Source organism: Dermochelys coriacea, chromosome 14, assembly GCF_009764565.3.
Source record: "Dermochelys coriacea isolate rDerCor1 chromosome 14, rDerCor1.pri.v4, whole genome shotgun sequence".
In the NCBI taxonomy this organism is placed as follows: Eukaryota; Metazoa; Chordata; order Testudines; family Dermochelyidae; genus Dermochelys; species Dermochelys coriacea.
This window is the reverse complement of record NC_050081.1, coordinates 2,147,512-2,169,482: the sequence shown is the minus strand read 5'-3', so window position 1 is coordinate 2,169,482 and position 21,971 is coordinate 2,147,512. Positions and strand designations below refer to the sequence as shown.

General features: G+C 57.0%; 1 protein-coding gene across 1 annotated transcript; it reads right to left on the bottom strand.

Annotated features, from left to right (window-relative positions):
• Positions 1-2,165: 2,165 nt before the first annotated feature.
• Positions 2,166-21,779, bottom strand: GAA (alpha glucosidase). Its single transcript, XM_038371598.2, has 20 exons — positions 21,629-21,779; positions 19,264-19,908; positions 18,848-18,993; positions 17,889-18,054; positions 16,924-17,020; positions 16,458-16,577; positions 15,866-15,984; positions 15,501-15,632; positions 14,573-14,683; positions 13,984-14,097; positions 13,722-13,806; positions 12,974-13,091; positions 11,696-11,829; positions 9,855-10,006; positions 8,272-8,420; positions 7,886-8,027; positions 7,386-7,484; positions 5,548-5,712; positions 4,135-4,287; positions 2,166-3,310 (listed from the first exon to the last, which is right to left on the bottom strand). Exons 2-20 carry the CDS (start codon positions 19,849-19,851, stop codon positions 3,251-3,253), a joined length of 2,850 nt encoding a protein of 949 aa, XP_038227526.1. The 5' UTR covers positions 19,852-19,908; positions 21,629-21,779; the 3' UTR covers positions 2,166-3,250.
• Between the last annotated feature and the right edge of the window lie 192 nt (positions 21,780-21,971).

Below are 21,971 nucleotides of genomic sequence, written 5' to 3'. Positions count from 1 at the left end.
TCTAGGCGGAGAATTTGTAGACAGAAACTTGATTTTCAAGTCACCGACTCCCTTCTGGAATAATCATTTCCCTCACTCCTATGCCAGAGAGAATGGGTTTAACCAAAGCAGCCCACTGTGAAGAACAAGAAGAGGGGGTGAGAACAGCCCATTCCAGCCAGACTTGCCCCGACACTAGGAATGCCGGGCAGGTGGGGAAATCCCAGTTGCTCCTCCCCCGTGCATAGAAGGGCAGGTCAAGTTACTTACTGGAAATCCAGGGTTGTGACAGACAAAAGAGATGGCACCGTGCCAGGGTGGAATCCATGCCAGCAACCCAAGAATAACACAGGCACCTAGAGTTGTTCATTGAAACCTGCCAGAAGGGATCCAGAGCAATTGGTTTCTTAGAGGTATCTTCCCATCAAAGCAGACCAGAATAGTCCTGCCTGTCCTGGCGCCTTGGCAGAGTCATTTAGGCTGTTACCTGGTGAGCATGGGCTCCCAGGCAGGGTCCAGTGGGATTGCTTTTGAGGAACAAGGTCTGTTTGCTGTGGATTTTACTCTGGACCAATAAAAAGTTCACTGGGCGTCACTCCAGCCTCCCCCCCCCCCCGCCTTCTCCAGCTCAGTACAGCATTTCCAACAGCTCGGCTGGAGCCATCTTTGCCCTCTCCCTATAGGAGGGATGAAGGTAAGAGGGGCTTTAGTACTCTCCTAACCAGCCGGAGAGAGGAGACGATCCCATCTCCAGGGGTTTGGAGTGAAACAATAGAACGCTAGAGCGGGGATATAATCTCTGAAAAGCTAGGGCAGGGAGCCAAGCAGCCCCAGAGAAAGGTGGTCAGTTTCTTTTACGTTCTTTAGTGCTTCTGCACAAGGGCAACTGCAGGAAGATGACTGGCTGCACCTGAAGGATTTTGGGAACAGACGGCACGTGCTCTGCCGCACCATAGGCACAGGTGGCTGTTAGTTCAGTAACCTCATGCTTATTACCTAGCTGTGAATCATGATGCAAATTCGCCTCCGTTATTACACATGCACCCCCAGCACCATGCTGTCACCCTCCCAGCGAAGAACCCCACGTTCCAGCAACTTCCATCCGCTGCACCGCAGGGTGTTTGTCTTGTAGATGATATGGCCCTTGGGGTAGGGACTGGTTTTTCCCTCCATCTACACCGTGCTGTGCACGTCTGCTCTGACAAACGAACAGGAACCACGTAAGGCTCCAACAGCACAGGGGAGAGCTTAAGGGAATATTTAACCAAATATTAGGAGCTTACAGCCTGATCCACATTTGGCTTTGAAATCTCAGATGCACGGTGCTGCCAGCTGCCACACAAAGTTCAGCGCAGACTCTGGGTGAATGTGGGTCAGGAATGCAGCGAGCTGGGGGGATTTACATAAGCAATGAATTCCAGTTCTTCACTGTCAGAGCAAAGCATCTTCTGGGCTTTTGATCCTAACGTCCCACTGTGCGTCAGCTCTCTGGCCTGGACAAGCGCTGCAGGAACGGACCATTCGGTGAGAAACACCTTACCAGGCAGGAAAGGAAAGCACCTTACCAGGCTTGTGTTAACAAGCATGGGCTACAGACAGCATTTACGTTTACCTTTTACCTGTAACCTTCTGTTGCCAAACCCCAACGCTTGCTTTTATTTAAATCTTTATCCCAAGCTTTGTGAAATGCACTTCTATTTGGTTTTTACCATAACCCCGTCTAAGTGCCTTGTGCTAAGGAGGGTGCTGAATTGAGGTGAAAACAGAAAGCTGAGCTGCACTGTTCCATGGAAGCAGCAGACCAATGCACACTGCAGGTGTCCCAGAAGATAGCGGATGGGGCCCGCCAGTGTAACAACGTGGGGGGTGTAACTTGGTAGCCTGCAGAGGGAAAGAGCGAGCTCGCGGAGCCCGGAGCGGAGAGCCTTGTGCTGCCAGCAGCCAGGGGCTGGGGAGAGCTTCCCCTGGTGGGCACAGACAGGGCTCCCTCCCCCTGTGAGCATGGGACAGGGATTCACAATAGGCACCTCGGGTAAGTTGAAAAAAATGTCATACGTGGGGCCAGCTAGGAGAGGACAGTCCTGGGGAGAAGCCCAGCATCTGCCACCAGGGAACCTGGGGACCCAGTAACCTCCTGGCACCAATGAACCGTCTTACTCTGCACACAAAGTCCGCACAAGCCAAGGTCAAAAGAACATTCACGGTGGCCCTTTATTAGCAATAAATCCCCCAAGAAGAGCGGGAAGCTCCACTGCAGTGAGGATCCACAGCCATCCACAGCCCGTCCCTCTGCGCTTGTCTAGGCCAGGCTGACGACTCCTCACATCCAGGGCACGCCCAACGCACAGACACAGCAGGGGAAGGCACGTCCCCCCACCCCTTCACCCCAGCAGTGGTTCTCAGCCTGCGGCCCACGGGACATCCTCAGGGCCATACAGGTAGTACTGGATGCAGCCCACAATGGTGACTACGTTAAGAACTACTGCACCCCAGCAAGCATCCTCACAAGCACATTCTGGGGCAGGCCTTGCCACTCTCAAGCCTTAAACCAAGATGTCTCCTTTGCTTTCAGACCAGGAGACAGACCCTCCACCTGCCCCCAGCTAGCCCCGAGCTGCGCACCCATTTGGCACAGGAAATAAAAGTGCAAGTCTCGTAGTAACAAGGGTCCCAGTTCTGCTACCATCACAGGACGCACTGTCGCTGCCAAATGCAGCTGGAGCCTCGGCCAGCGTGTCTGAGCCTTGGGAAGGTTCATGGCTTTAGAAACTGCAGCTGATTATCTTTGCAGACACTGAGCCCTCTGATTCCTTCCCCTAGTGACTGTGCTGCCCACTTGCGAAGTGATTTAAAGTTTGGTTCCTCCCCACCCCCAGGACCCAGCCCTGCTCCAGTGAAGTGAATGGGAGTTCGGCCATTGGGTTAATCAGCAGCTTAAATCAGATTCGGAAGCAGCCAATACACCTGTGCAGCATTACTGGGGACAGCTGTGGCAAGGAGCTCTTGGCTGGTTCTGCAGATCCACAGTCTGCCCCTAAGCACCCAAGAGCCAAGAACTTTCAACCCCAGAACACCGGAGTTAAGCGAGAAATGCTGCTCGGTTCCTAAAGCACAGCTTCCCCGGACAACCTCCCTCCACTCCTGGAGGTCACAGGACACAATCTGCTCCTGCAGGGAAGGCAGCATGGAGCAATTGCATTGCATTGACTGATGACTTCTTTCTTTCACCGGAGTGCAGAGGAGCAGAACTAGGCAGGCGTCCCATCGTGCCTCAGGACCAGATGACCATGAACTGCTCCCCCATTGGGAGAGAGAGCGGGATACTCAGGATCTGAGAAGACAAGAGGGGAGCTCCATGTCAGTGACAGCCTCTGGGGACAGGGTGGGTGACAACAGATTGTCTGGGGACCTGCTCTCCATCAGCACCAACTGCATCAAGGCAATGTGAATACCCTCTGCCCCCCAGGTGAGCACACCCTGAACACTGCCTGGAGATGCTCTATCTATGGGGTGCAGGGGATGTAATCTTCCTATAGAGTTCTACAGAACTCTCTCCGCGGCACACTTCCAGCTCCATTAAACGCAGATGCCCTAGAGACGACATCTCATTCGCTGCCGAGATCTTCAGAGTGATTCCCAGAGAACCCTTGATCTCATCCACACTCAGCTCTCGAGTCCCCCCCACAAGGATCCCCACAGCCCACCACAAACAGCAGCAGCACGTTTGACCCCCAATAACGACACAGCATCAAGACCGACTCCGCTACACACTCCCTGGGGTCTCCACATCTCCTCCAACCCTTTCCATGCCCCTCCCCTCCACAGAGAATCCAGGAACTCAGAGCTGATGGGGCCCTGGATTGTTCTATTCTCCTGAGCTCTGTTCAGGCCACTTTTAAATAACTCTCCCTCACTGCACCCTCAGAATCCAGGCTGACCTCTCTCCTTGTTCCTCTCCCCACAGCAGCAGCTCCAGCGCCAACTGCCAGGGCAGGATGCTCCTCTGTGACTGTTCTCCCTGGGGGCAGTGATCCCTGGGGTCCCCCTGCCAGAGCAGGCAGGTCTCCCCTTTCCAAGGGCAGGAACAAGATGCCCATTTTGCAGCCCTCAGAATAAGCACAAGAGCAATGAGGCAGGAAGCGCAGGTGTCTTTACCTTGGTGTCCGCGTGATAGGAGAAATTGGAGACAGGGACGCCGTTAGCTAGAACCCTCTGGGGCGGGCTGGGGACACCCAGCACTGTCACTTCCTGCAGCAACAGCCCGTCTACCTGGCTGTTCACCCGCACCAGCTCACTCAGCAGCACACCCTGCAAACGAAGGGAGAGGTTGTTCCCCCAGGTAAGGTCTCCAAGCCAGTTGACATTCCTCCTCCAGCCAGGCTGGCTTGTACCAGGACGCCCGCCTCAGCCCACCTGCTCCTCCCCTCTGACGCTACAGCTGGACTCCTGCCCAGGTGACAGTGCGACATCAAACCCTGGCCAATTTCTCTAGAGAGTCAGGCAGGAGGAGCCGTACCATAACGATCATGCCCGGATCTGTGCTATGTCACTCAGCAGGGTCCACCTTCTCCTGGGCACAGACCCTCCTGGGAAAGGGAGGCAGGCCCACACCCGGCCGGAGAGGGAGGGACAGTCTCAGCAGCTATGCCATATGTCGTCTCCCACTGGGGTAACCTTGTTCTGTTCCCCCCCCCCCGTCACACGGTTTGCGGCCCTGCCCCAGAGCCAGACACCTGGTACACAAGATACCCTATTTATACAGCTTGCTGAAGGGGGCCTCATTCTGCAGGACAGGGACGTCCCAGGGATGAGCCAAGCAGAAGGAAGCTCTGTCACCAGGTACTTTCCAAGCATCTCACTAACCTACAGTGCTGGCCAGAAATGGAAGCCAAGGTCTAAAGTAGCCACATCCACAGAGCCTGCCTCCGGCTGTGGGAAAATCCCAGACCTGAGTCCAGCCTCAGCCGCTTCCTTTGGTTTTTCTAGTCTGCAGGGCACAGACAGCACCACCGGGCACAGAATGTTCTGGGCTCTGCAGCCATTAGGGAGTGGCAGAGTCCTTCATCAGAGTGAGGAGACAGGCAGCGCCCGCGCCCCTGTGGTGCCATTCAACAGCCGCATTGCCGGGACAGCCAGTGAGGTTCAGCACCCGGGTTGGGGAGAGGGGACGAGCAAGGGCACGCGCTCTCCGGGAAAACTCGAGAGAAATCATGTTCTGCTTGGCTGCGCTGAGTGCTTCGGGAGGGACAGCCCCTGTCAGGAACTGGCCCCCCAACTCTTCCCAGGTACAGCTGGGAGGCTCCCACTGTCCTGAACAAAAGCTGAATCTCGCTTGCCCAAGAGACTAGACTGCAGCAACTTGTGCAGAAAGCCCAGCTCCCAGCAGGCAAGCCAAGGCTTGAGATTGAGCACTTCACGGTGGGGCTTCAGTCTCACCAGGCCGCACCTCTGCCGTACACCCCAGGAGGCCCTGGAAAACTCCCTGGTTCTAGCTTGCGGCAGGGCACCATCCGCATCCCCCAGCACAGACAGATGTCACTCTTAGCATCCCTCCCCCACTCGACTCACATTCGTGGCCAGGAAGAGGATTTGAGTGTAGTCGCCCTTCTCAAATGTCAGCAGGCTCTCACCGTCATCCCAGAACAGATCGCCTCTGGCAACCCCAGCCACTGTCAGGGCCACTACCAGGGTCATGCCCTTCTTTCGGCTCTCTGTGGTCGTGAAGCCAGGTTCCTGGGGAGATGCAGCCAGCAGGCGGAGAGGTTTATGCAAAGTACTTCCCAGGGATGGCTTCAGCAGCTGCTGGCAGGGTCCCTGATATAAATGGTACATCTCCTGCCAGTCACCTGCTAGATGTGAGATCCCTCACTGCCGGACCCCAACTCATCAGACGGGGCCAGTGTAGCAACCGCCCCAGTTTATAACATCTAACCCTCTTTCCCCTGTATGTAACAGCCACATCGGGACTCCCAGCCTAAGCAAGCAGGGCAGGTCCTGAAGATCAGGGCCAATATACTTAGCAATTTGGTAGGCAGGAGGTCCGTGGGGCATCACCCAAACTGCATCCCCTCCTACAGAACCCACGGCATTGTCCCTCTGGAGGAGTTCAGAGCTTCAACCGCACAAAGGCAGAAACGCAATGGAGGGAACAGCCAATAAGGGGGGTGCTGCTCACCAGCAGATGGGCACCCAGTACTGAAACCATGACACACTGGCTGGATGGGTGTCATTAAGAAGCTGAATCCTGCAGCAAGGCTGATAGCCCGCAGGTTCACCCTCAGGCAGACACATCCTGCCCAGGGCACCAGGCACAGCCCATGCGGCAAGAACCTATCGAACCACAATCCTGGCCAATTTAGCAACTCACGCTTGTGCGAGGAACTAAAGATCTGTGTTTGCGCAGCTTATTCTGCAACCTTCAGCTTGTCACATGGCTGACACGAAGCAGCATCTCTACCCTGAGCTGGCACCAGGCTAAACAACTAACAGGCCCTTTCATCAGGGTACATTTTAGAAGCTGGCGCAGGGTAGTCGTGTCATATCGCCAAGTGTGTGAGGTTCTCTGAATAACTGTGATTTTCCTCACTTGGGTACCAATAAGCAGCATGACATGGACCTGAAGGAGCATTCCCAGGCAAGAGCCCACCGTCCCTTCAAGCCAAAGGAAAGCCCTGGGGACACTCTGTCCCCAGTCTGGAACCTCTTGCAGATGGCCAGTCTTTCGTCGTCCATCCCTTCTCTCTTAGCCCCAGTCACGCTCAGGCCTCATGCATTCTGCCACCATGGAATCAGCACCAGAACCTAAGCTTTCAGTTCAAAGTTCTAGCCTTCATGGTTGCAAAGAGTTTTCAAAATGTGAAACAGAAAGCCTGAGTGAAGACAGATTGAAACAACAGCTGAGAGTTGTTAGCTGCCCCATTCATCTCAACAGGGTGTTGACTCTGAAACCTAAGGATGACTGCCATGCAAAAGCTTATCTATTTCATTAAGGTTCATTTTAGCAAGGAAGCCTTGGCTATTTTCGCCACACTGCCCTTTACGATACTAAATAATTCCTCCCTTTTCTCCATTTCTTACATGCTGGGATGTTCACATTATAGCAGGACCCCTCAGATTTAACTCTTATCCTTATCATAAGAATCCCTCCAGCAGTAAGGCCCTTTTTCTGACACTATTCAGCTTCCTCATCTTCTGCAAACATCCCCATCCCTGCAGTTCATAAGCTGATTGACGCTCCGCACTGCGCGCACCTTCGCCAGAAAACCTCGGACATGAGGTGCAAACATGGGATGGAAGTCACACCACCTGTGGCTGGTGCCTCAGTGAAGGGATTGGGGGAACCGGGATTACACTGGAGGAGGAAATGGCTACTTGTGCCCCACGGCAATGGTTCAGAAGAAACTCACTTGCAGAGGCAGGATGTGTCCTGCCCGCACATGGACATTAATGGTGTCCAGTGGAGCTGGTAAGAGAACCCACTGGCCCTTGCTGTGGATGACGGAGCCCTGAAGATAGAGAGAGGAAGCCATTACACCCCATGGCACAGCCCATCAGCTAAGCCCAATCAAACCAAACATCAGAGGCCTTGCAAACACTATGAAGAGACCCAGCTCTGAACAGTGAGGTACCAGGCTCCCAGCATTCGCGTGGGGACGGAGGTTCTGGGAAGCCAGCAGCATGCAGCAGGAAGCCAGGCCAACCAGGAACCGCACTAACAGACACCTGCTGGGATGCGATGGGGGAGCTGTGCATTTAGGAGTGGAGGGGAGATGAGACCAGACCAGAGTTAGGCACCGCTTGTGCTTTGCTGTCTGCTCACGGTGCAGACTACACTCCCAGCTGTTTGCTGGGGTAAGGCCAAGAACCCACTTTATTCCAAAGAGCACCGGCTGTACCATGTACTTACTGCCATCAGGTTATACCAAGTCTCTATGGGGAAGTAGCCGCTGACTTTGGTCTTCCCTGCCTCTAGCACTGGCGTGATGAGGAGCCCCGCTCCCCACATGAACTGGCGGTCAACACTCAGGGTGTTCGGGTCTGTGGGAAACCTGCAGAATGGATCTGGATGAAGCATATATTCTAACACCGAGTACACTGCCCCTTCAGAGCCCCCCACTGCCCATGCACCTCCTGCTGTGGCAGGGGGAGGACTGGAACAGTGGCAACTGTGCTAAGTCAACCCATGCACTGGACTGAATACTGGCAATGCCAATCCCCGTGCCATGCCCCCATCCCCAGATCAGACACCTGACAAACCCATCCTCCCTGCTGTGGGCCCAGTAGGATGCTCACTCCAGGAAGAGGGGTCGTGCTACTGTCTCCCCCGCAGAGTGGGCCTTGTGGAAGAGGGTGTAGAGATACGGCAGCAGCGAGTATCGCAGGAAGAGGGCCTTCCTCATGGCCTCCTGGGCTGCAGGGCTGAAGGCGTACGGCTCCTGGGGCTACGAGAGAGGAGGAGTCCAGCTGAGAAACCAGGAGGGTGCAGGCAGATCCCACTCTAAGGATCAGGCCTTTTCCTGTAGCCATATTGTGAGGCCTAAGGCCTTTGTCTGAACCATGTTAGGAGAGCAGCAGCCATTAGCCGAGAAGCAGGAAGTCATATCCTCACATTCCATCTAAATTACACTAAAACAACACAATATTGGGCTGTTAAGGAGACCCTGTACTAATGGCACCCACCATCACCAGACAGAGAAGCCGATCTTACAGTGGTTAAGGAAAACTTAGCTTGATTGATTTCTTGCCAGACAGAATGCTCCTATCAATAGTTGTGGTTGTGAAATCCTCATTTCTTTATTGTTTTATTCCCACTATCTATGGCCTGTCTGTATGGTCTCTGTCCGCTTCTTTGTTTCTGTCCGTTACATAATTAATTTTGCTAGGTGTAAATTAATTAAGGTGGTGGGGTAGGATTGCTTAGTAAAATTGTAATAAAATGATTGGTTATGGTAGAGCTAAGCAGGACTCAAGTTTCACTATATAAACTGGGGTCCAAAAGGAAGTTCTTTGGGAACCAACTCCAGGATACAGCCCCAAAGATCAGAGCTGCCAGACCTCAGCACCCTGCTAGCCACACCATGCGATGCTGGAGTCCCCAGATGACCTGATCCTGACGGGCCAGCAGGGCAAAGTTCATTTGCCTTATTGGGAGGGGGTGGGCATTGTACGTGTACCGGGTGCAGTCTGTTTTGGAGATTGTTAATAAAGAGAGGTTAAGTAGAATAATACTGTGTAAGGCTCTGTCACTGGTAAAAGACCCCGCAAACCTGCAGCATGTAAGGTTACACCCTGAGCCCTAGGAACAGGGTAAGGGGGGGTGCCCTAGAGTGTAAGGTTACACCCCGAGCCCACAGAAGGGCAAGGGGGGGTGCTCTAGAGTGTAAGGTTACACCCCGAGCCCACAGAAGGGTAAGGGGGGTGTGCCCTAGAGCGTGCGAGTAACAGAGAATTTTGTGCAGGTAACAAGGGGCAGAGCCTCAAAGGTCACAGCACGTCAGTAACCAGGTCAGCAGCAGGACCCAGACCTCTTGAGATCAACATCAGTCCCTATCGGCTTCCCAACATTTACCGTAAAACTAACATGGAAACGCTCTGTGGAGGAGCCCTTCCGGGCGCCTTTATCCAGCAAAGGAGCCACGCAGGGCACAGACCTGTACCCCATCCCTCCAGGTCTCCTTTAGGCCACACAGCATTACATCCACACCACACACCTTGCCAGGGCTGTTCTGTCCCCCTCCCCGGTCACATCCCTCCAGCTCTCTGGAATCACCAGTGGCTGAGAAGGAAGAACAGGGCTTTGCCAGACGAGTCCAGCTTGGCCACAAGATTCCCTCCAGCGCTCCCTGTACAGGCACTGGGCTCCTGCTTGCCCTCACCTTGTTGCCGTGGTCGTTGTGGTTCCGCATGAAGGGATAGAAGGCACCCAGCTGGGTCCAGCGTACGCACAGCTCCTCAGAGGTGTCACCCAGAAAGCCGCAGATGTCCGCCCCGACCAGCGGCACCCCATACAGGTTGAAGAGCAGCACCTCTGGAAAAGGGGGGCGGGGGAGGGACACAAAGCCTCTGAAGCATGGAGAACAACACCGTGATCCCGGGCAGGCTGGAGGGGACTGGTGAGAATGCCCTCTCCCCCACTTCCCACAGGGGGACTGGAGCTGACTCGTGCCCATGGGACAGAACCAGAGATGACACCTGTGGTTGTGGCACATCAGCTGTGGAAAGTGGCTGCTCTCAGTCACCATGCAGCTCTCCCAGCTGCCAGTCTATTAACCCAGGGAAGATCATCAGTGGAACTGCCTGTCTCGCTGGTCTGATGGGGGGGCTGCTGAGGAGCGACCCACAGTCCCAGGAAGGGGTGAGGGGAAGACAGAGAAGGAGATGGAGAAGCTGCAGACAGAGCCCCAAGCTCACTGCTCTAGCAGAAGATTGTGCCGCGGGAGACAACATGCTGGGTCTCTGGGCTGGCCGTCTCTGGCATGAGACACATCATGGGGCACAGGGAGAGATGAGGATTATTGGAGGGTCCAGAGTAAGGAGAGAAAGTCGCAATACCAAGTAGTTCCTCTCCTCCCTGCAGCCTCAGAGGAAAAACCTTTCATCAGGCAAATTCCCCTGCAGCTGGGTTTACTGCATACAGCCCCAGGTCACCATGCCCAGGGCAAACATCAGGTCCAGATGGTATCCATTATACACATCCTCTCTCTGACCCAGCTCTGGGATACACAGCTCCTTCCACATCCTCCTTCCCTGAACAAGATAGAGGGGATCCACCATGCTGCGTTGACTCTCCAAAGGGACATATCACATCACAGCCTGGGAGGAGCTGGGATGGCAGGGCCCTTTACCCCCATCTCCTCCTTGGCTCTGGGAACACATCCCGCTTGTGTGAGTCCTCTGTGGGCTCTGCCATTGCTACGTTAGCACCAAATCCACAGGGCATGTCGCTGCCGCTCTGCCATGCACCACTGGGGCAGGTTGCCCAGTTCAATGGGAGCAGAGTGAATGGACCAGGGACAATACCCCTGACCGAGGGGTGGGAGGGAAAGGAATAAAGACTGCACATGACCCAGTGCAGCAGACCCCAGAGAGGGGAGGTTCTCGGGACCACGTCAGGGTCAGATCAGTGCTAGGAAATCCCAGTGACCAGTGCAGATTTATGAACCCAGTGCAGTCTGCAACCTGTATTCTAGGAGACAGGCTTCCCCTGGGACTTACCTCTGCCATTTAGCTCTGCTGTGGCATGTGATTTCACCACACTCCCATCCCTGTTTAAACGGAGGGAGCGGCTCGAATGGTGCTCTCGGCAAGAGGCCTTGGCTTGGCCTCACTTATTCTCTTGGCCTGACACAGCCCCATCCGCTGAGCCCCAGGACATGCCACAAGTATCCTCCATTTCCCCCAGCCTTTCTGGGGCAGGCAGCTGATTGTAGGAGGCGGCACAAGGGGATTATGCTTTGGGGTGGGGTGCCCTGTGGAGGTTTACTGGGCCTGGATGACTGCACCTGAAATGCAGCAGGAAGGCACCTAGAGATTGGTGCTAGGCAACACCAAGACAATTAAATTACTGCAGAGCTCACTGCACAGGACAGGAGGAGCAAGGGCTCCCAGACGCTTCTGGGGGGGCGTTAGCCGACGTTGCGGGGAAGGGAAGGGTCCTAGAGGGATCAGGACAGGGCTGTGGCACAGGACACCTGAACAACGGCAGTGATGAGGGTACCTGGGATAGAGTAATACAGCTGCTCCCAGCTGCTCTGGACATCCCCAGTCCAGTGACCAGCGAAGCGGCCGTGACCTGCAAAGGTTGAACGCGAGACCACGAAAGGGCGCTTCCCTCGCACCCTCACCAGTGCACTTGGGGAAAGGAAACACATGAGTCAGGCCAGCAGCAGGAGTCTCCCCAGCTCAGTGCAAGCATCCGTCCCCTCCCAGCACCCAGCGCTGCTCAGCCAGAGGGGAACAGGGATTCAGCCACCTACAGCATAAGCCTCTGCCAATGCAACAAACTCGAAACACACCCAGGCAGACGCCCTGCGCAGGGCTTGCAAGGGAATCACCTCTTATAAACCTGCCCAAGCAACGTGGAAGCCAGCAAACGGGGCAGCTGCTTGCTAGCAGCTCTCAGCCCAAGACACTGGAGCCAGCCTTACTAGGGGCAGGGGATGCTGGCCAGCGGTGCCCTTCACAAGCTGGGCCCTTCACACGCCCTTCTGCCTATCTCAGGAATTCAGCTGAAGGCACCTTTAAGAGCACAGCTCCCCAGCCCTGCGCGCAGGATAAGAGCCCTGTAGGGGGTGCAGCCTGAGCCCGCTGGCTCCTGCGGACGCATGTCAGCTCAGAGACAGCTCACCAGCCACCAGCTCAGGACTCAGGAGATCGAGTTCCACAGCACCTGAGAGGCTTGAAGCAGTTAACATGCCCCCCTAGCGTTGGTGACTCAGACTGCACAGGGCATTTCAGAGCCTGCTGTCATGCCAGGAGCGACACAGGGGCTTGGGCACATCTCAGGGCAGGCTTCGGGGGAAGCAGATCAGCAGAAAATCTGCACAGTTAAAACGAGGACTTCAGACACTGGTGGAAACTCTCCCAGTAAATGGACCAGGATTCCAGAGACCTGTGGACCTGCCATACCTCTGCCCATCCAGCCTCCTGCCACACAAGGCCAGAGCAACGGGCCACAGTCTGCTTCTGCATCCTGGAGTGGCCGGCAGCGGACACTGCCATGGGATGGGGAAGCACCCATAATGCGTCTGGCCACTCGCGCAAGGCTGCGGTGAAGTGTCTCTCCTGGGCCAGCTGGGGGCATATCACACGCTGAGGTACGGCAGGCTGCCACAGCCTCCGGAGTCAGCTTGCCCCTGCAGCAGCAGCCCCGGGAACCCCCCTCCCCGAGGTTTCCCAAGGGCTGGCCCCCGGCACTGAGCAGATTCCTAGGGGCCAGCCGCCCGCCCACCGCGTTGTCCCCTCTTCAGGAGCCTGCGGTCCATGCCAGGCGTACCGGTGGGAAGCTATGGCCTCGGTCAGCCCGTACAGACTATGGAGGTTGTAGTGTGAGGACAGATACTGCTGGCTGGAGGCACAGATGGTCCCTGCCTGCAGGCTGCCCCCCATGACACCTGCAAGGAGAGAGGGAATGGGTGAGTCATAGGGCGCCATGCAGCCTGGCCGGAGCAGTGCTGGGCCTGCAGGGAACACACCCTGGCGGGCTGAGTCCTCAGCCCCCATGCTGCTTCAGGGGTGCCAGCACCATGGGGCCTCAGGGGCTCCTGGCAACTCCTGGGGGCAGCTGAAGGCTTCTCTGGCGTCCCGTTCTCCTGCAGATGGGCACGTCACCACCAGGGAAAGAGGAATTGACATCAGCACTCCTAGGGCTACAGCGGCACCTTTGCAATTACTGCCCCAGGTCTCTGGACTCAGCCTCCAGCTGCCTGAGCAGAGAGAACAGGAACTAGCCCAGACTCTGCGAGTCTCCCAGCTCAGCCTCCCCAAGACTCAAATCAGGTTTGCTTCATTGTGCAGCCTCCAGCTCCTTCCCTGCTCTTCTGCAATGGACCCCTGCGTCTCATTCACACACAGGCTTCATGCAGTGCCAGAGAGTGGCGGGCTGCGTGCTTGGAGTCCTCCAGGACATTAGTTCAATAGCAAGGCCAGCTGCTCCTGGCGTGAGGGACTCAAAGCTCTCTTCCCCACTGGTTCTCTTGCCCCCGCATTTGCCAGCAGAAAGCTCTTTGCCTGCAGTTCCTTACCTGGCACATAGGGTGGGTTTTCCAGTTTGTTGTTTGGGCAGCCGTCCAAGGAGCCCGCCACAAAGTTGGATGGCTCATTCATGTCCTGGCAAGAGAAGGGACTCTCGTCTCTGGACCAGGATGCTGGCAGACGTGCAGGGAATCAGAAGTATTGTGGATACAGCACCACACCCCCACACCCCCCGAGCGCTCCAGCTCCAAATCCCCAGCCTGTTCCAGGTGCCCTGGGTCCCAGCAGGGCAGAGAGAGGGAAGCCACTCACAATCCACATGCCATCGAAGGGCACCTGGTCATGGAACTCCTTCACCATGTCGTGCCACCACTGGTGAGTCTCTGGGTTAGTGAAGTCTGGGAAGACGGTCGGGCCAGGCCATACCTGGGAGGCAACGGAAGAAGCAAACGAGGGGGCTCCAGTTACTCACCCCCTCCTCACACCATGTTCCTGGACTTGGATGTCATTGGAGCCACACTTGTCAGCATGACTCTGGTCATCTAGTCAGTCTCCAGTCCTCTCCCTCTCCGCTCACTGGCTGCTGCCCTCAGTAACTCATGCACATGCTAAGGAGAGCAAAATGGGCTGTGGGGCAGGATCAAGGGCCTCCAGTGATGGCAGGGGACATTTCCCATGAGTTCTGTGAGAGAGAGACTCCTCCTCCCTGGGGGAGAAGGTCTCTGCTTTGGCAGGGGACACTGGGAGGTAGCCAGGGCTCCACTCAGCCCAGAACACAGACTGGGAGGTTTGACACCAGTGGGACGTGGGCTCTGGGCTTTAACATCTTCACCCACCCCTGGAGCCCCCCTGGTTTCAACTCCGACACTGACTCATCTCCCGCTCCAGGCCTAGAACTCACTTTCCCAACCAGAGGCTGCCCTGTTGCATTTCGGATGAACACCCCTCGCTTCAGCCCGTCATCGTAGGGTTTGTAGCTGCCGGGGGGCCCAGAACTGCTGATTGCTGGATCCTGATAGAAGAAACATGAGCAGCGAACTGATCAGTGAGAAGGGGAACGAGAGAAACATCACAGTATCGGAGAGAGACAAATGTGATTCCCCAGAGCCTGCGCGTAAGTCCCCGGGCTGAACCCAACCCTTGGTTACTGCACAGCGCCGAAGGGCGGGAAAAGCAGTGAGAAGGGTGAGAGGCGCTTGGCATCAGAAGGCCAGGGTGGAGCCTGTGAACGTGGTGCAAAGTGAACGCAAGGAACTGCTGAGCAGCAGGTTTCAGGGAGGTTACCAAGTTCTTTGCGTTGCCAGGGTCGCTAAGTGACTCACATGCCGAATCAGCAACTTCTCTGCAAGCGAAACACCACCACAGTCCCATCGTCTGTTTTCTTTGCCTTGGCCACTTTGGGCCTGGTCTTCAGAAACAGGATCAGACCAACAACCAAAGCGAACTCCTGCCAGCTAAATCCAACCCACCGCAGGGCACTCAGTGCCATGGATGAGAATAAGCAGCAAGGGAAACTAACTCTCAACCGGGCATGGGGAGAAGAAGGGGTACTTCAGAGCTGGTTTACTCCACGTTCTGAGGTTCCACTGGTCCCCTCTCCAGGGGCATTCAACCATCAAATCGTTAGGGTTGGTGATGCACCAGACTGAGCCCTGGCAACCAAACCCAAGTCACCACTCGGGCTGCGGCACGTTTGATTCTCAAATCTCCACAACTGAAGGGGAAGGTGGAATATGGAGGACACAGCATGGCGGGGCAAAGAGCAGAGTCCTGGGACCAACCATCCAGAGGTAAGAGAACAGGGGACTGGCATTCAGGGCTTCACTTACCACGATCATGATGTACCTCCGGCCGCTTTGGTGGAACTCCTGCACCATGTCTGGATAGTCCTTAAAGTTGTTCTTGTTGAAGGTGAAGTCTCTCTTGGAATCTGTATAATCTAGGTCGTTCCATTGCACATCCTGGAAGGGCCGAGACCCCAGTGTCAGAGAGGGACTGGGACACCCCCCAGCCAGGTGACCCACCCACCGTGGCCACTCTGTGTAGTCTCCCTACTCCCCTCCCCCTGGCTGTCTGGCTCAGCACCTGCGTTGGTTGCCTTGAGCGGGCTCAGGGTTGGCTCATTTCAAGGCTCCGTAGCAAGAGGTGCTGCTTCCGGGGTACGCAGCCTGTCCCAGGAGAGACCAAGACCTACCAGGGGGAACCGGGCTGCTGTCATGTTCTTCACAGCCTGCCGAGTTGCAGTGGTGGAGGAGTAACCCCAGCGGCACAAGTGGAATCCCAGGCCCCAGTAGGGGGGCATGAACGGGTACCCTAGAAGATAGAAGGAAGCAGATTAGAGAGTAGCCCAAAGATGTGGAAACTGATTAAACCCAATTCACTCAGCAGCCTCCTCTCCTGCTACCCTGAGAGCAGGGTCCTGACTGAAGGCCACTCACTGGCACCTGCCTCCACACCCAGCAATCAGCAGGCAGCAGAAGGGACACAGTGGCCTTCAGAGCCAATGATATGGCCCCTTGCCCTCCCCGGCGTGCTCGGGAGAATAGCAGTCGGGACGGAGCCTGACTTTGCTTTAGAAGCCAAGGCTCCAACACAGACAGTCCTTATGCACTGGGCAAAGGAGGAAACAAACTGTTTGCCAGCTGTGAAGCCGCTCATGCCCTGTAAAGGCTGCCCAGCCCAACCAGCTCTACTGTTCGCTCCCAACACAAGCAGCATCAGGGCAAGGCCCAGTTCCTCTCCCAGAGGCTAGAGGAGCAGGAAGGCGGCTCCTCCGAACACCCTACCGATGACATCCAGGTACTGCCGGACCACACTCTTGGGGTCAGGGCCTAGGAAGACGTAGAAATCCAGAATGCCGCCTGTTGTTCTCCAAGTCAGGGCTGGGCTTGGCTGCAGCACCACATCTGCAAGACAAACAGGAGCAAAGGTAAAGCAAGCTGGCTGAGAACACAGCCTGGGAGCATCGGTCCAGCCACATCCAACAACAGGTGCCTTCCCCCTACAACCACACAAGCTGCTGAGACCAGCAGCCAACCACACGTGGAGCAACTTCCACAAGTCTCTGCTGGATGTCTCTGTTCATCTGCACTAGCCGCAGGCAAGTGCAATGACACCTCCCCCGACACAGGAAGAAGTGCATCCCTGAATCCAAGCTGTTGACCTCAAACCCCTCTGAGGGCTTGTCAACTGGCTGGCTTCCCCAGAGACGTTCACAATAAAGGCAGGAGTGACTGGTAGCCAGGCACATACCCATCGCGTTGCTGTTCAGCAGGAAGACTCCATGGGCCAAGCCGCCATCCTCCATCACCAGATAGAACGGGTGAGAGCCATAGAGATTGACATACGGCTAAAGTACAGTAGAGCGTATCATGTCAGTGATACTTGGGCAAGGCATAGTTCACATGAAGCAATGCAGCAGCCAGCCCATCCTCCCGGCCAGCACAGGGCTGGGTACACAGCTGGGTAGCTTCACACACCCAATTTTCAGGGCTCACCTCTGCTTTGACAGCCATGCTGGGCATTCACATAGTGGTGACAAAGTCTGGGCACTCCCATGGCGCCAGCCACATCATCCTGCCTTTGATTCTTGCTGCTCTTTAATAGCAGGCAGCAATGGGGATTTATAGAAACACAAGCAAGCACCCTGTGGTGATGCAGCTAGTTCTCCTACAGCCCCGAACTCTCCCTGCTGGCTATAAAAATATGCTCTTAGCCCTGGCATCAGGGTGGGGATCAGGGAGCTTGTGACACGCAGGACAGTCCCCTGGATCCCTATTGTACACACCTGGGTTGCTGGTAGGTGGCGCAGAGAAATGAGCTTGCCCAGGGAGAGATCTCCCGAGGGACTGGAACCGGGGCCCCCAACCAGCTGTGAGAAGCATTAGGCTGATGGAGCCAAGCACACCTGCATTTGCAGGAGAAAAGAGACCCCTGAGTGTCCAAGAGCTGAATCCAGGGACCCTAAACCCTAACTGTGGGAACAAGAGCACCAGCATCCCACTGCCAGGTGAGGCACCAAGCCCACCCCCAGAGAGCTCTTGAGAGCTCAGGCTTGAGAGAAACCTCAAAAACTTAACGTTCATTTGAGAGCAAGAGATCTGGAACTGCCCATATTAACATCGCAGGGACACTTAAGATGGGCCTCTGTCCTTCCTGCCAGGCCCTGCATGCAAAACGGAGTAATTACTAAGCAGGACTTCACTCTTATCCCTTACCGTGGGCGCCATGTCCCGATTCCAAAGGGTGACTTTGGTCCAATTGATGTTGAGGGCGAGTGAGGTCAGGTGCTCCCCCAAGCCAGAGATGAAACGGGATGGCAAGGAGGTGGAGATCTGGAGGAACTGGTCAGCAAAGAAGAGGGGAGCAACTGTGGTGTTCAACCTGCCAAAGAGAAATGGAGACTCCCAGAAGGCAGACAGCAAATCCCATGGGGAGCTGAGCTCAGAAAGCTTGCTTAGAAGCTGCTCTTCCACCCAGACAGACCTTCAACCCGTCACATACTAGATACCAGGCAGAGGAAGGAGCCTCTAAGCCAGAGAAATGGCAGCTACTTGGGAAAGAAGAACACACACGATTCCAGCTGGAAGCGTTAGTTGTCACAGAAAGTGCAGCCTTTTCCTCAGCTGTGAACTAACAGGGGGCGGGGGAGCAGCAAGGGAGTGGGAACCCAGGGCCCCATACCCCAGATAAGGCCTAGAATCACTGCTTCACCCTGGGCAAGGCATTGAGTCACCTGGTGCCTTGATCAACACAAGCTATGGATTTAGGTATCCTGAAAACAGGAAACTCACTGACAGCAAGATGCTGCCTCCGCTTCCATCACTTTATACTGGCACCTGGTCCACAAAACCCAGGTAACTGCCCTGAGGGCTTGGCCAGCTCCTGATTCCAGTGGAACTGCTTCTTCTCAGGGCAGCTGTGGCATAAGAGGCAGGTACGGCTGCAGCTGCCTTTCTGTCTCTTGAGGGAGAGTAAGTCAAGTGAGGTAGTGACAACACAAAGCCAAGGACCGGGGGGTGGGGGTGGGAAGAGAAGGTTATTTTGATTAGAGGTGGGTAGTAATGACACTTCCCACTTGTAGCTCCATCCCCATCTTCGGCAGTGGCTGGGCCCAGGCTCCGGAAGGGGGTAAGTCAGAGGGGAATATTTGGTTACAGGACGGGGAAGCACTTACAGAACCTGCCCGCTGGATTCCCTGAAGACCATCAGGCCAAAGGGATCTGCTGAGAACTGCACACTATACAGTTTGGAGGCTATTTGGCCTCTAGCTTTGGGGGTTTCAAGTGGCACTTCATAGCGTTTGTTTGCTGGATCCCTGAGCTGTAATAAAGGGAGAGACCATGAGAGCTGTACAGGCTGGAGCAAGTGACATTTCATTATAGTAAACTCTGGGATTGACATAACGCCTTGTAGGTCACCAGTCATCCTGAAGAGCAGAAAACCCAGCTCCGAGAACTGCTCAGCAAGGGAAGTAATATATATGGACTCTAGGCAGAAACTCATTGTTCTGCACACATCCCTCACCCAGTACCATGGCTAGCGACTCCTGCCACCCAAGCCCCGTTATGGCTGGCTAATGCACCTACTGACCGTGAAGTGGAGCCTGCCCTCCGTCTCAAACACCACATCCAGCCGCAGAACCATTATGTCTTCTGGGAAGAACGAGGGAACGGTGCGGGTCAGGCTGGCAGTGTAGCCTGTCTCTGTGGCACTCAGGTTCTCCATCTTGTAACTGGGGTAGGTGGGCAGGAAGAAACACCAGGGCTGCCAAATCGCAGAGCCCCTAATGGAAACTGGAACGTAGCAGCAACCGCGAGCCTCACACTCTGCTCTGGAGAGAAGCTTCTCAGGTGCACAGTCAAACTGGCTATCTGGAGAGATGTCACAGTGCAAGGGCCCTGATGCAGCAGTGCCTGGGGTCTCCAGTTGCCCTGTCCACTTCCGATACCATGTTCGCCCTTCTCCATTAGCACTACTGGATCTGTGGTTAGTCTCTGGCCCTGGGGGGTCTCTGATGCTCACAGCAGCCACAGTGACTTCATGGACACTGAATATGATGTGTAGGGCAACTGTTGTGAGCAGAGCAGCAATACTGATGACAGACACCTGCAGCACGGTGCAAGAAGCCTTTTTGCAGACGGGAAAATTCTCTGCCTCCTTCAGTCTCACTGGGGGCATTGTGGGGCCGATGAGCAAGTGTCCCTCCAGCACGGGAGAGCCTGCCCAGGCAGCCAGCTGGATGGGGACAGGGAGGAGCCTGTGGTCAGTTTTTACACATGAAGGTCGAGTGGGAGCCTCCGAGTGAACAGATCAAGACCCACCACATTGTGAGGGATGCCAAGGGGCCCTGCACCAGGTGCACCCCATGCCCAGCAGGATAGGGAAGATCAGTGGAGGCGCTCCCCTCCCGATCCCTGAGCCCCACAACCGGCTGGGGGGTGGGTGAGAGAAGATGTCCCAGATCCCCTGCCCCGAGCCCCACACTTGTGGGGTAGGGGGAGAGAAGATGCCCCCGAGCCCCACACTCTGCTGGGGGGGAGTGGGAGAGAAGATGCCCCCGATCCCCTGCCCCGAGCCCCACACTCTGCTGGGGGGGGAGGGGGAGAGAAGATGCCCCCGATCCCCTGCCCCGAGCCCCACACTCTGCTGGGGGGGAGGGGGAGAGAAGATGCCCCCGAGCCCCACACTCTGCTGGGGGGGAGGGGGAGAGAAGATGCCCCCGAGCCCCTGCCCCGAGCCCCACACTCTGCTGGGGGGGAGGGGGAGAGAAGATGCCCCCCATCCCCTGCCCTGAGCCCCACAACCGGCTGGGGGGTGGGTGAGAGAAGATGTCCCCGATCCCCTGCCCCGAGCCCCACACTCTGCTGGGGGGGAGGGGGAGAGAAGATGCCCCCGAGCCCCACACTCTGCTGGGGGGGAGTGGGAGAGAAGATGCCCCCGATCCCCTGCCCCGAGCCCCACACTCTGCTGGGGGGGGAGGGGGAGAGAAGATGCCCCCGATCCCCTGCCCCGAGCCCCACACTCTGCTGGGGGGGGAGGGGGAGAGAAGATGCCCCCGATCCCCTGCCCCGAGCCCCACACTCTGCTGGGGGGGAGGGGGAGAGAAGATGCCCCCGAGCCCCACACTCTGCTGGGGGGGGAGGGGGAGAGAAGATGCCCCCGATCCCCTGCCCTGAGCCCCACAACCGGCTGGGGGGTGGGTGAGAGAAGATGTCCCCGATCCCCTGCCCTGAGCCCCACACTCTGCTGGGGGGGAGGGGGAGAGAAGATGCCCCCGAGCCCCACACTCTGCTGGGGGGGGGAGGGGGAGAGAAGATGCCCCCGATCCCCTGCCCCGAGCCCCACACTCTGCTGGGGGGGAGGGGGAGAGAAGATGCCCCCGAGCCCCACACTCTGCTGGGGGGGGAGGGGGAGAGAAGATGCCCCCCATCCCCTGCCCTGAGCCCCACAACCGGCTGGGGGGTGGGTGAGAGAAGATGCCCCCGAGCCCCTGCCCCGAGCCCCACACTCTGCTGGGGGGGAGGGGGAGAGACGATGCCCCCGAGCCCCACACTCTGCTGGGGGGGGAGGGGGAGAGAAGATGCCCCCCATCCCCTGCCCTGAGCCCCACAACCGGCTGGGGGGTGGGTGAGAGAAGATGCCCCCGAGCCCCTGCCCCGAGCCCCACACTCTGCTGGGGGGGAGGGGGAGAGACGATGCCCCCGAGCCCCACACTCTGCTGGGGGGGGAGGGGGAGAGAAGATGCCCCCCATCCCCTGCCCTGAGCCCCACAACCGGCTGGGGGGTGGGTGAGAGAAGATGCCCCCGAGCCCCTGCCCCGAGCCCCACACTCTGCTGGGGGGGAGGGGGAGAGACGATGCCCCCGAGCCCCACACTCTGCTGGGGGGGGGAGGGGGAGAGAAGATGGCCCCGAGGCCGGCTGGGGGGGGAGACCCCGCTTCTCCCAGCCCCGTACCTGGCTCCGCCCCCACCTCGCCCAGCTGCAGCGCCTCGCTGGGCTCCGGGCCGGCGCGCCCTGGCGATCACGTGAGCAGCCAGTCAGCTGATCCCCGGCCACGAGTTACGCGAGGGGCTGGCGCCCAGCGCAGCACGTGGCAGGCCGGCGCTCCAAGCGGGACAGGCTGGCTCCCCCCGCCGCCTGCTGCGCTCCCGGGACCGGGACCTTGCTCCTGCCGCCGCCTGCCCCGGCCCGTCCCCTCTGCGCACCCAAGGGCGGCTGGCGCTAACTGCACGCGGTTCAGCACCGGGTAGCCGCTCCCACGCGCGGAGCTCAAAAGCACGTTATCGAAGGTGGTGGG

What these genes read in the sequence shown, in the direction of transcription:
- GAA (XM_038371598.2), bottom strand. Translation starts at nt 19,851, where the DNA reads ATGCCCCCAGTGAGACTGAAGGAGGCAGAGAATTTTCCCGTCTGCAAA. An exon ending in GGCAGCCTCTGGTTGGGAAA is followed by an intron (nt 14,098 to 14,572) that starts GTGAGTTCTAGG and finishes GTTGCCTCCCAG; the next exon opens with GTATGGCCTGGCCCGACCGT. An exon ending in TCCTCTTCCTGGCCACGAAT is followed by an intron (nt 4,288 to 5,547) that starts GTGAGTCGAGTG and finishes CTTCGTTTGCAG; the next exon opens with GGTGTGCTGCTGAGTGAGCT.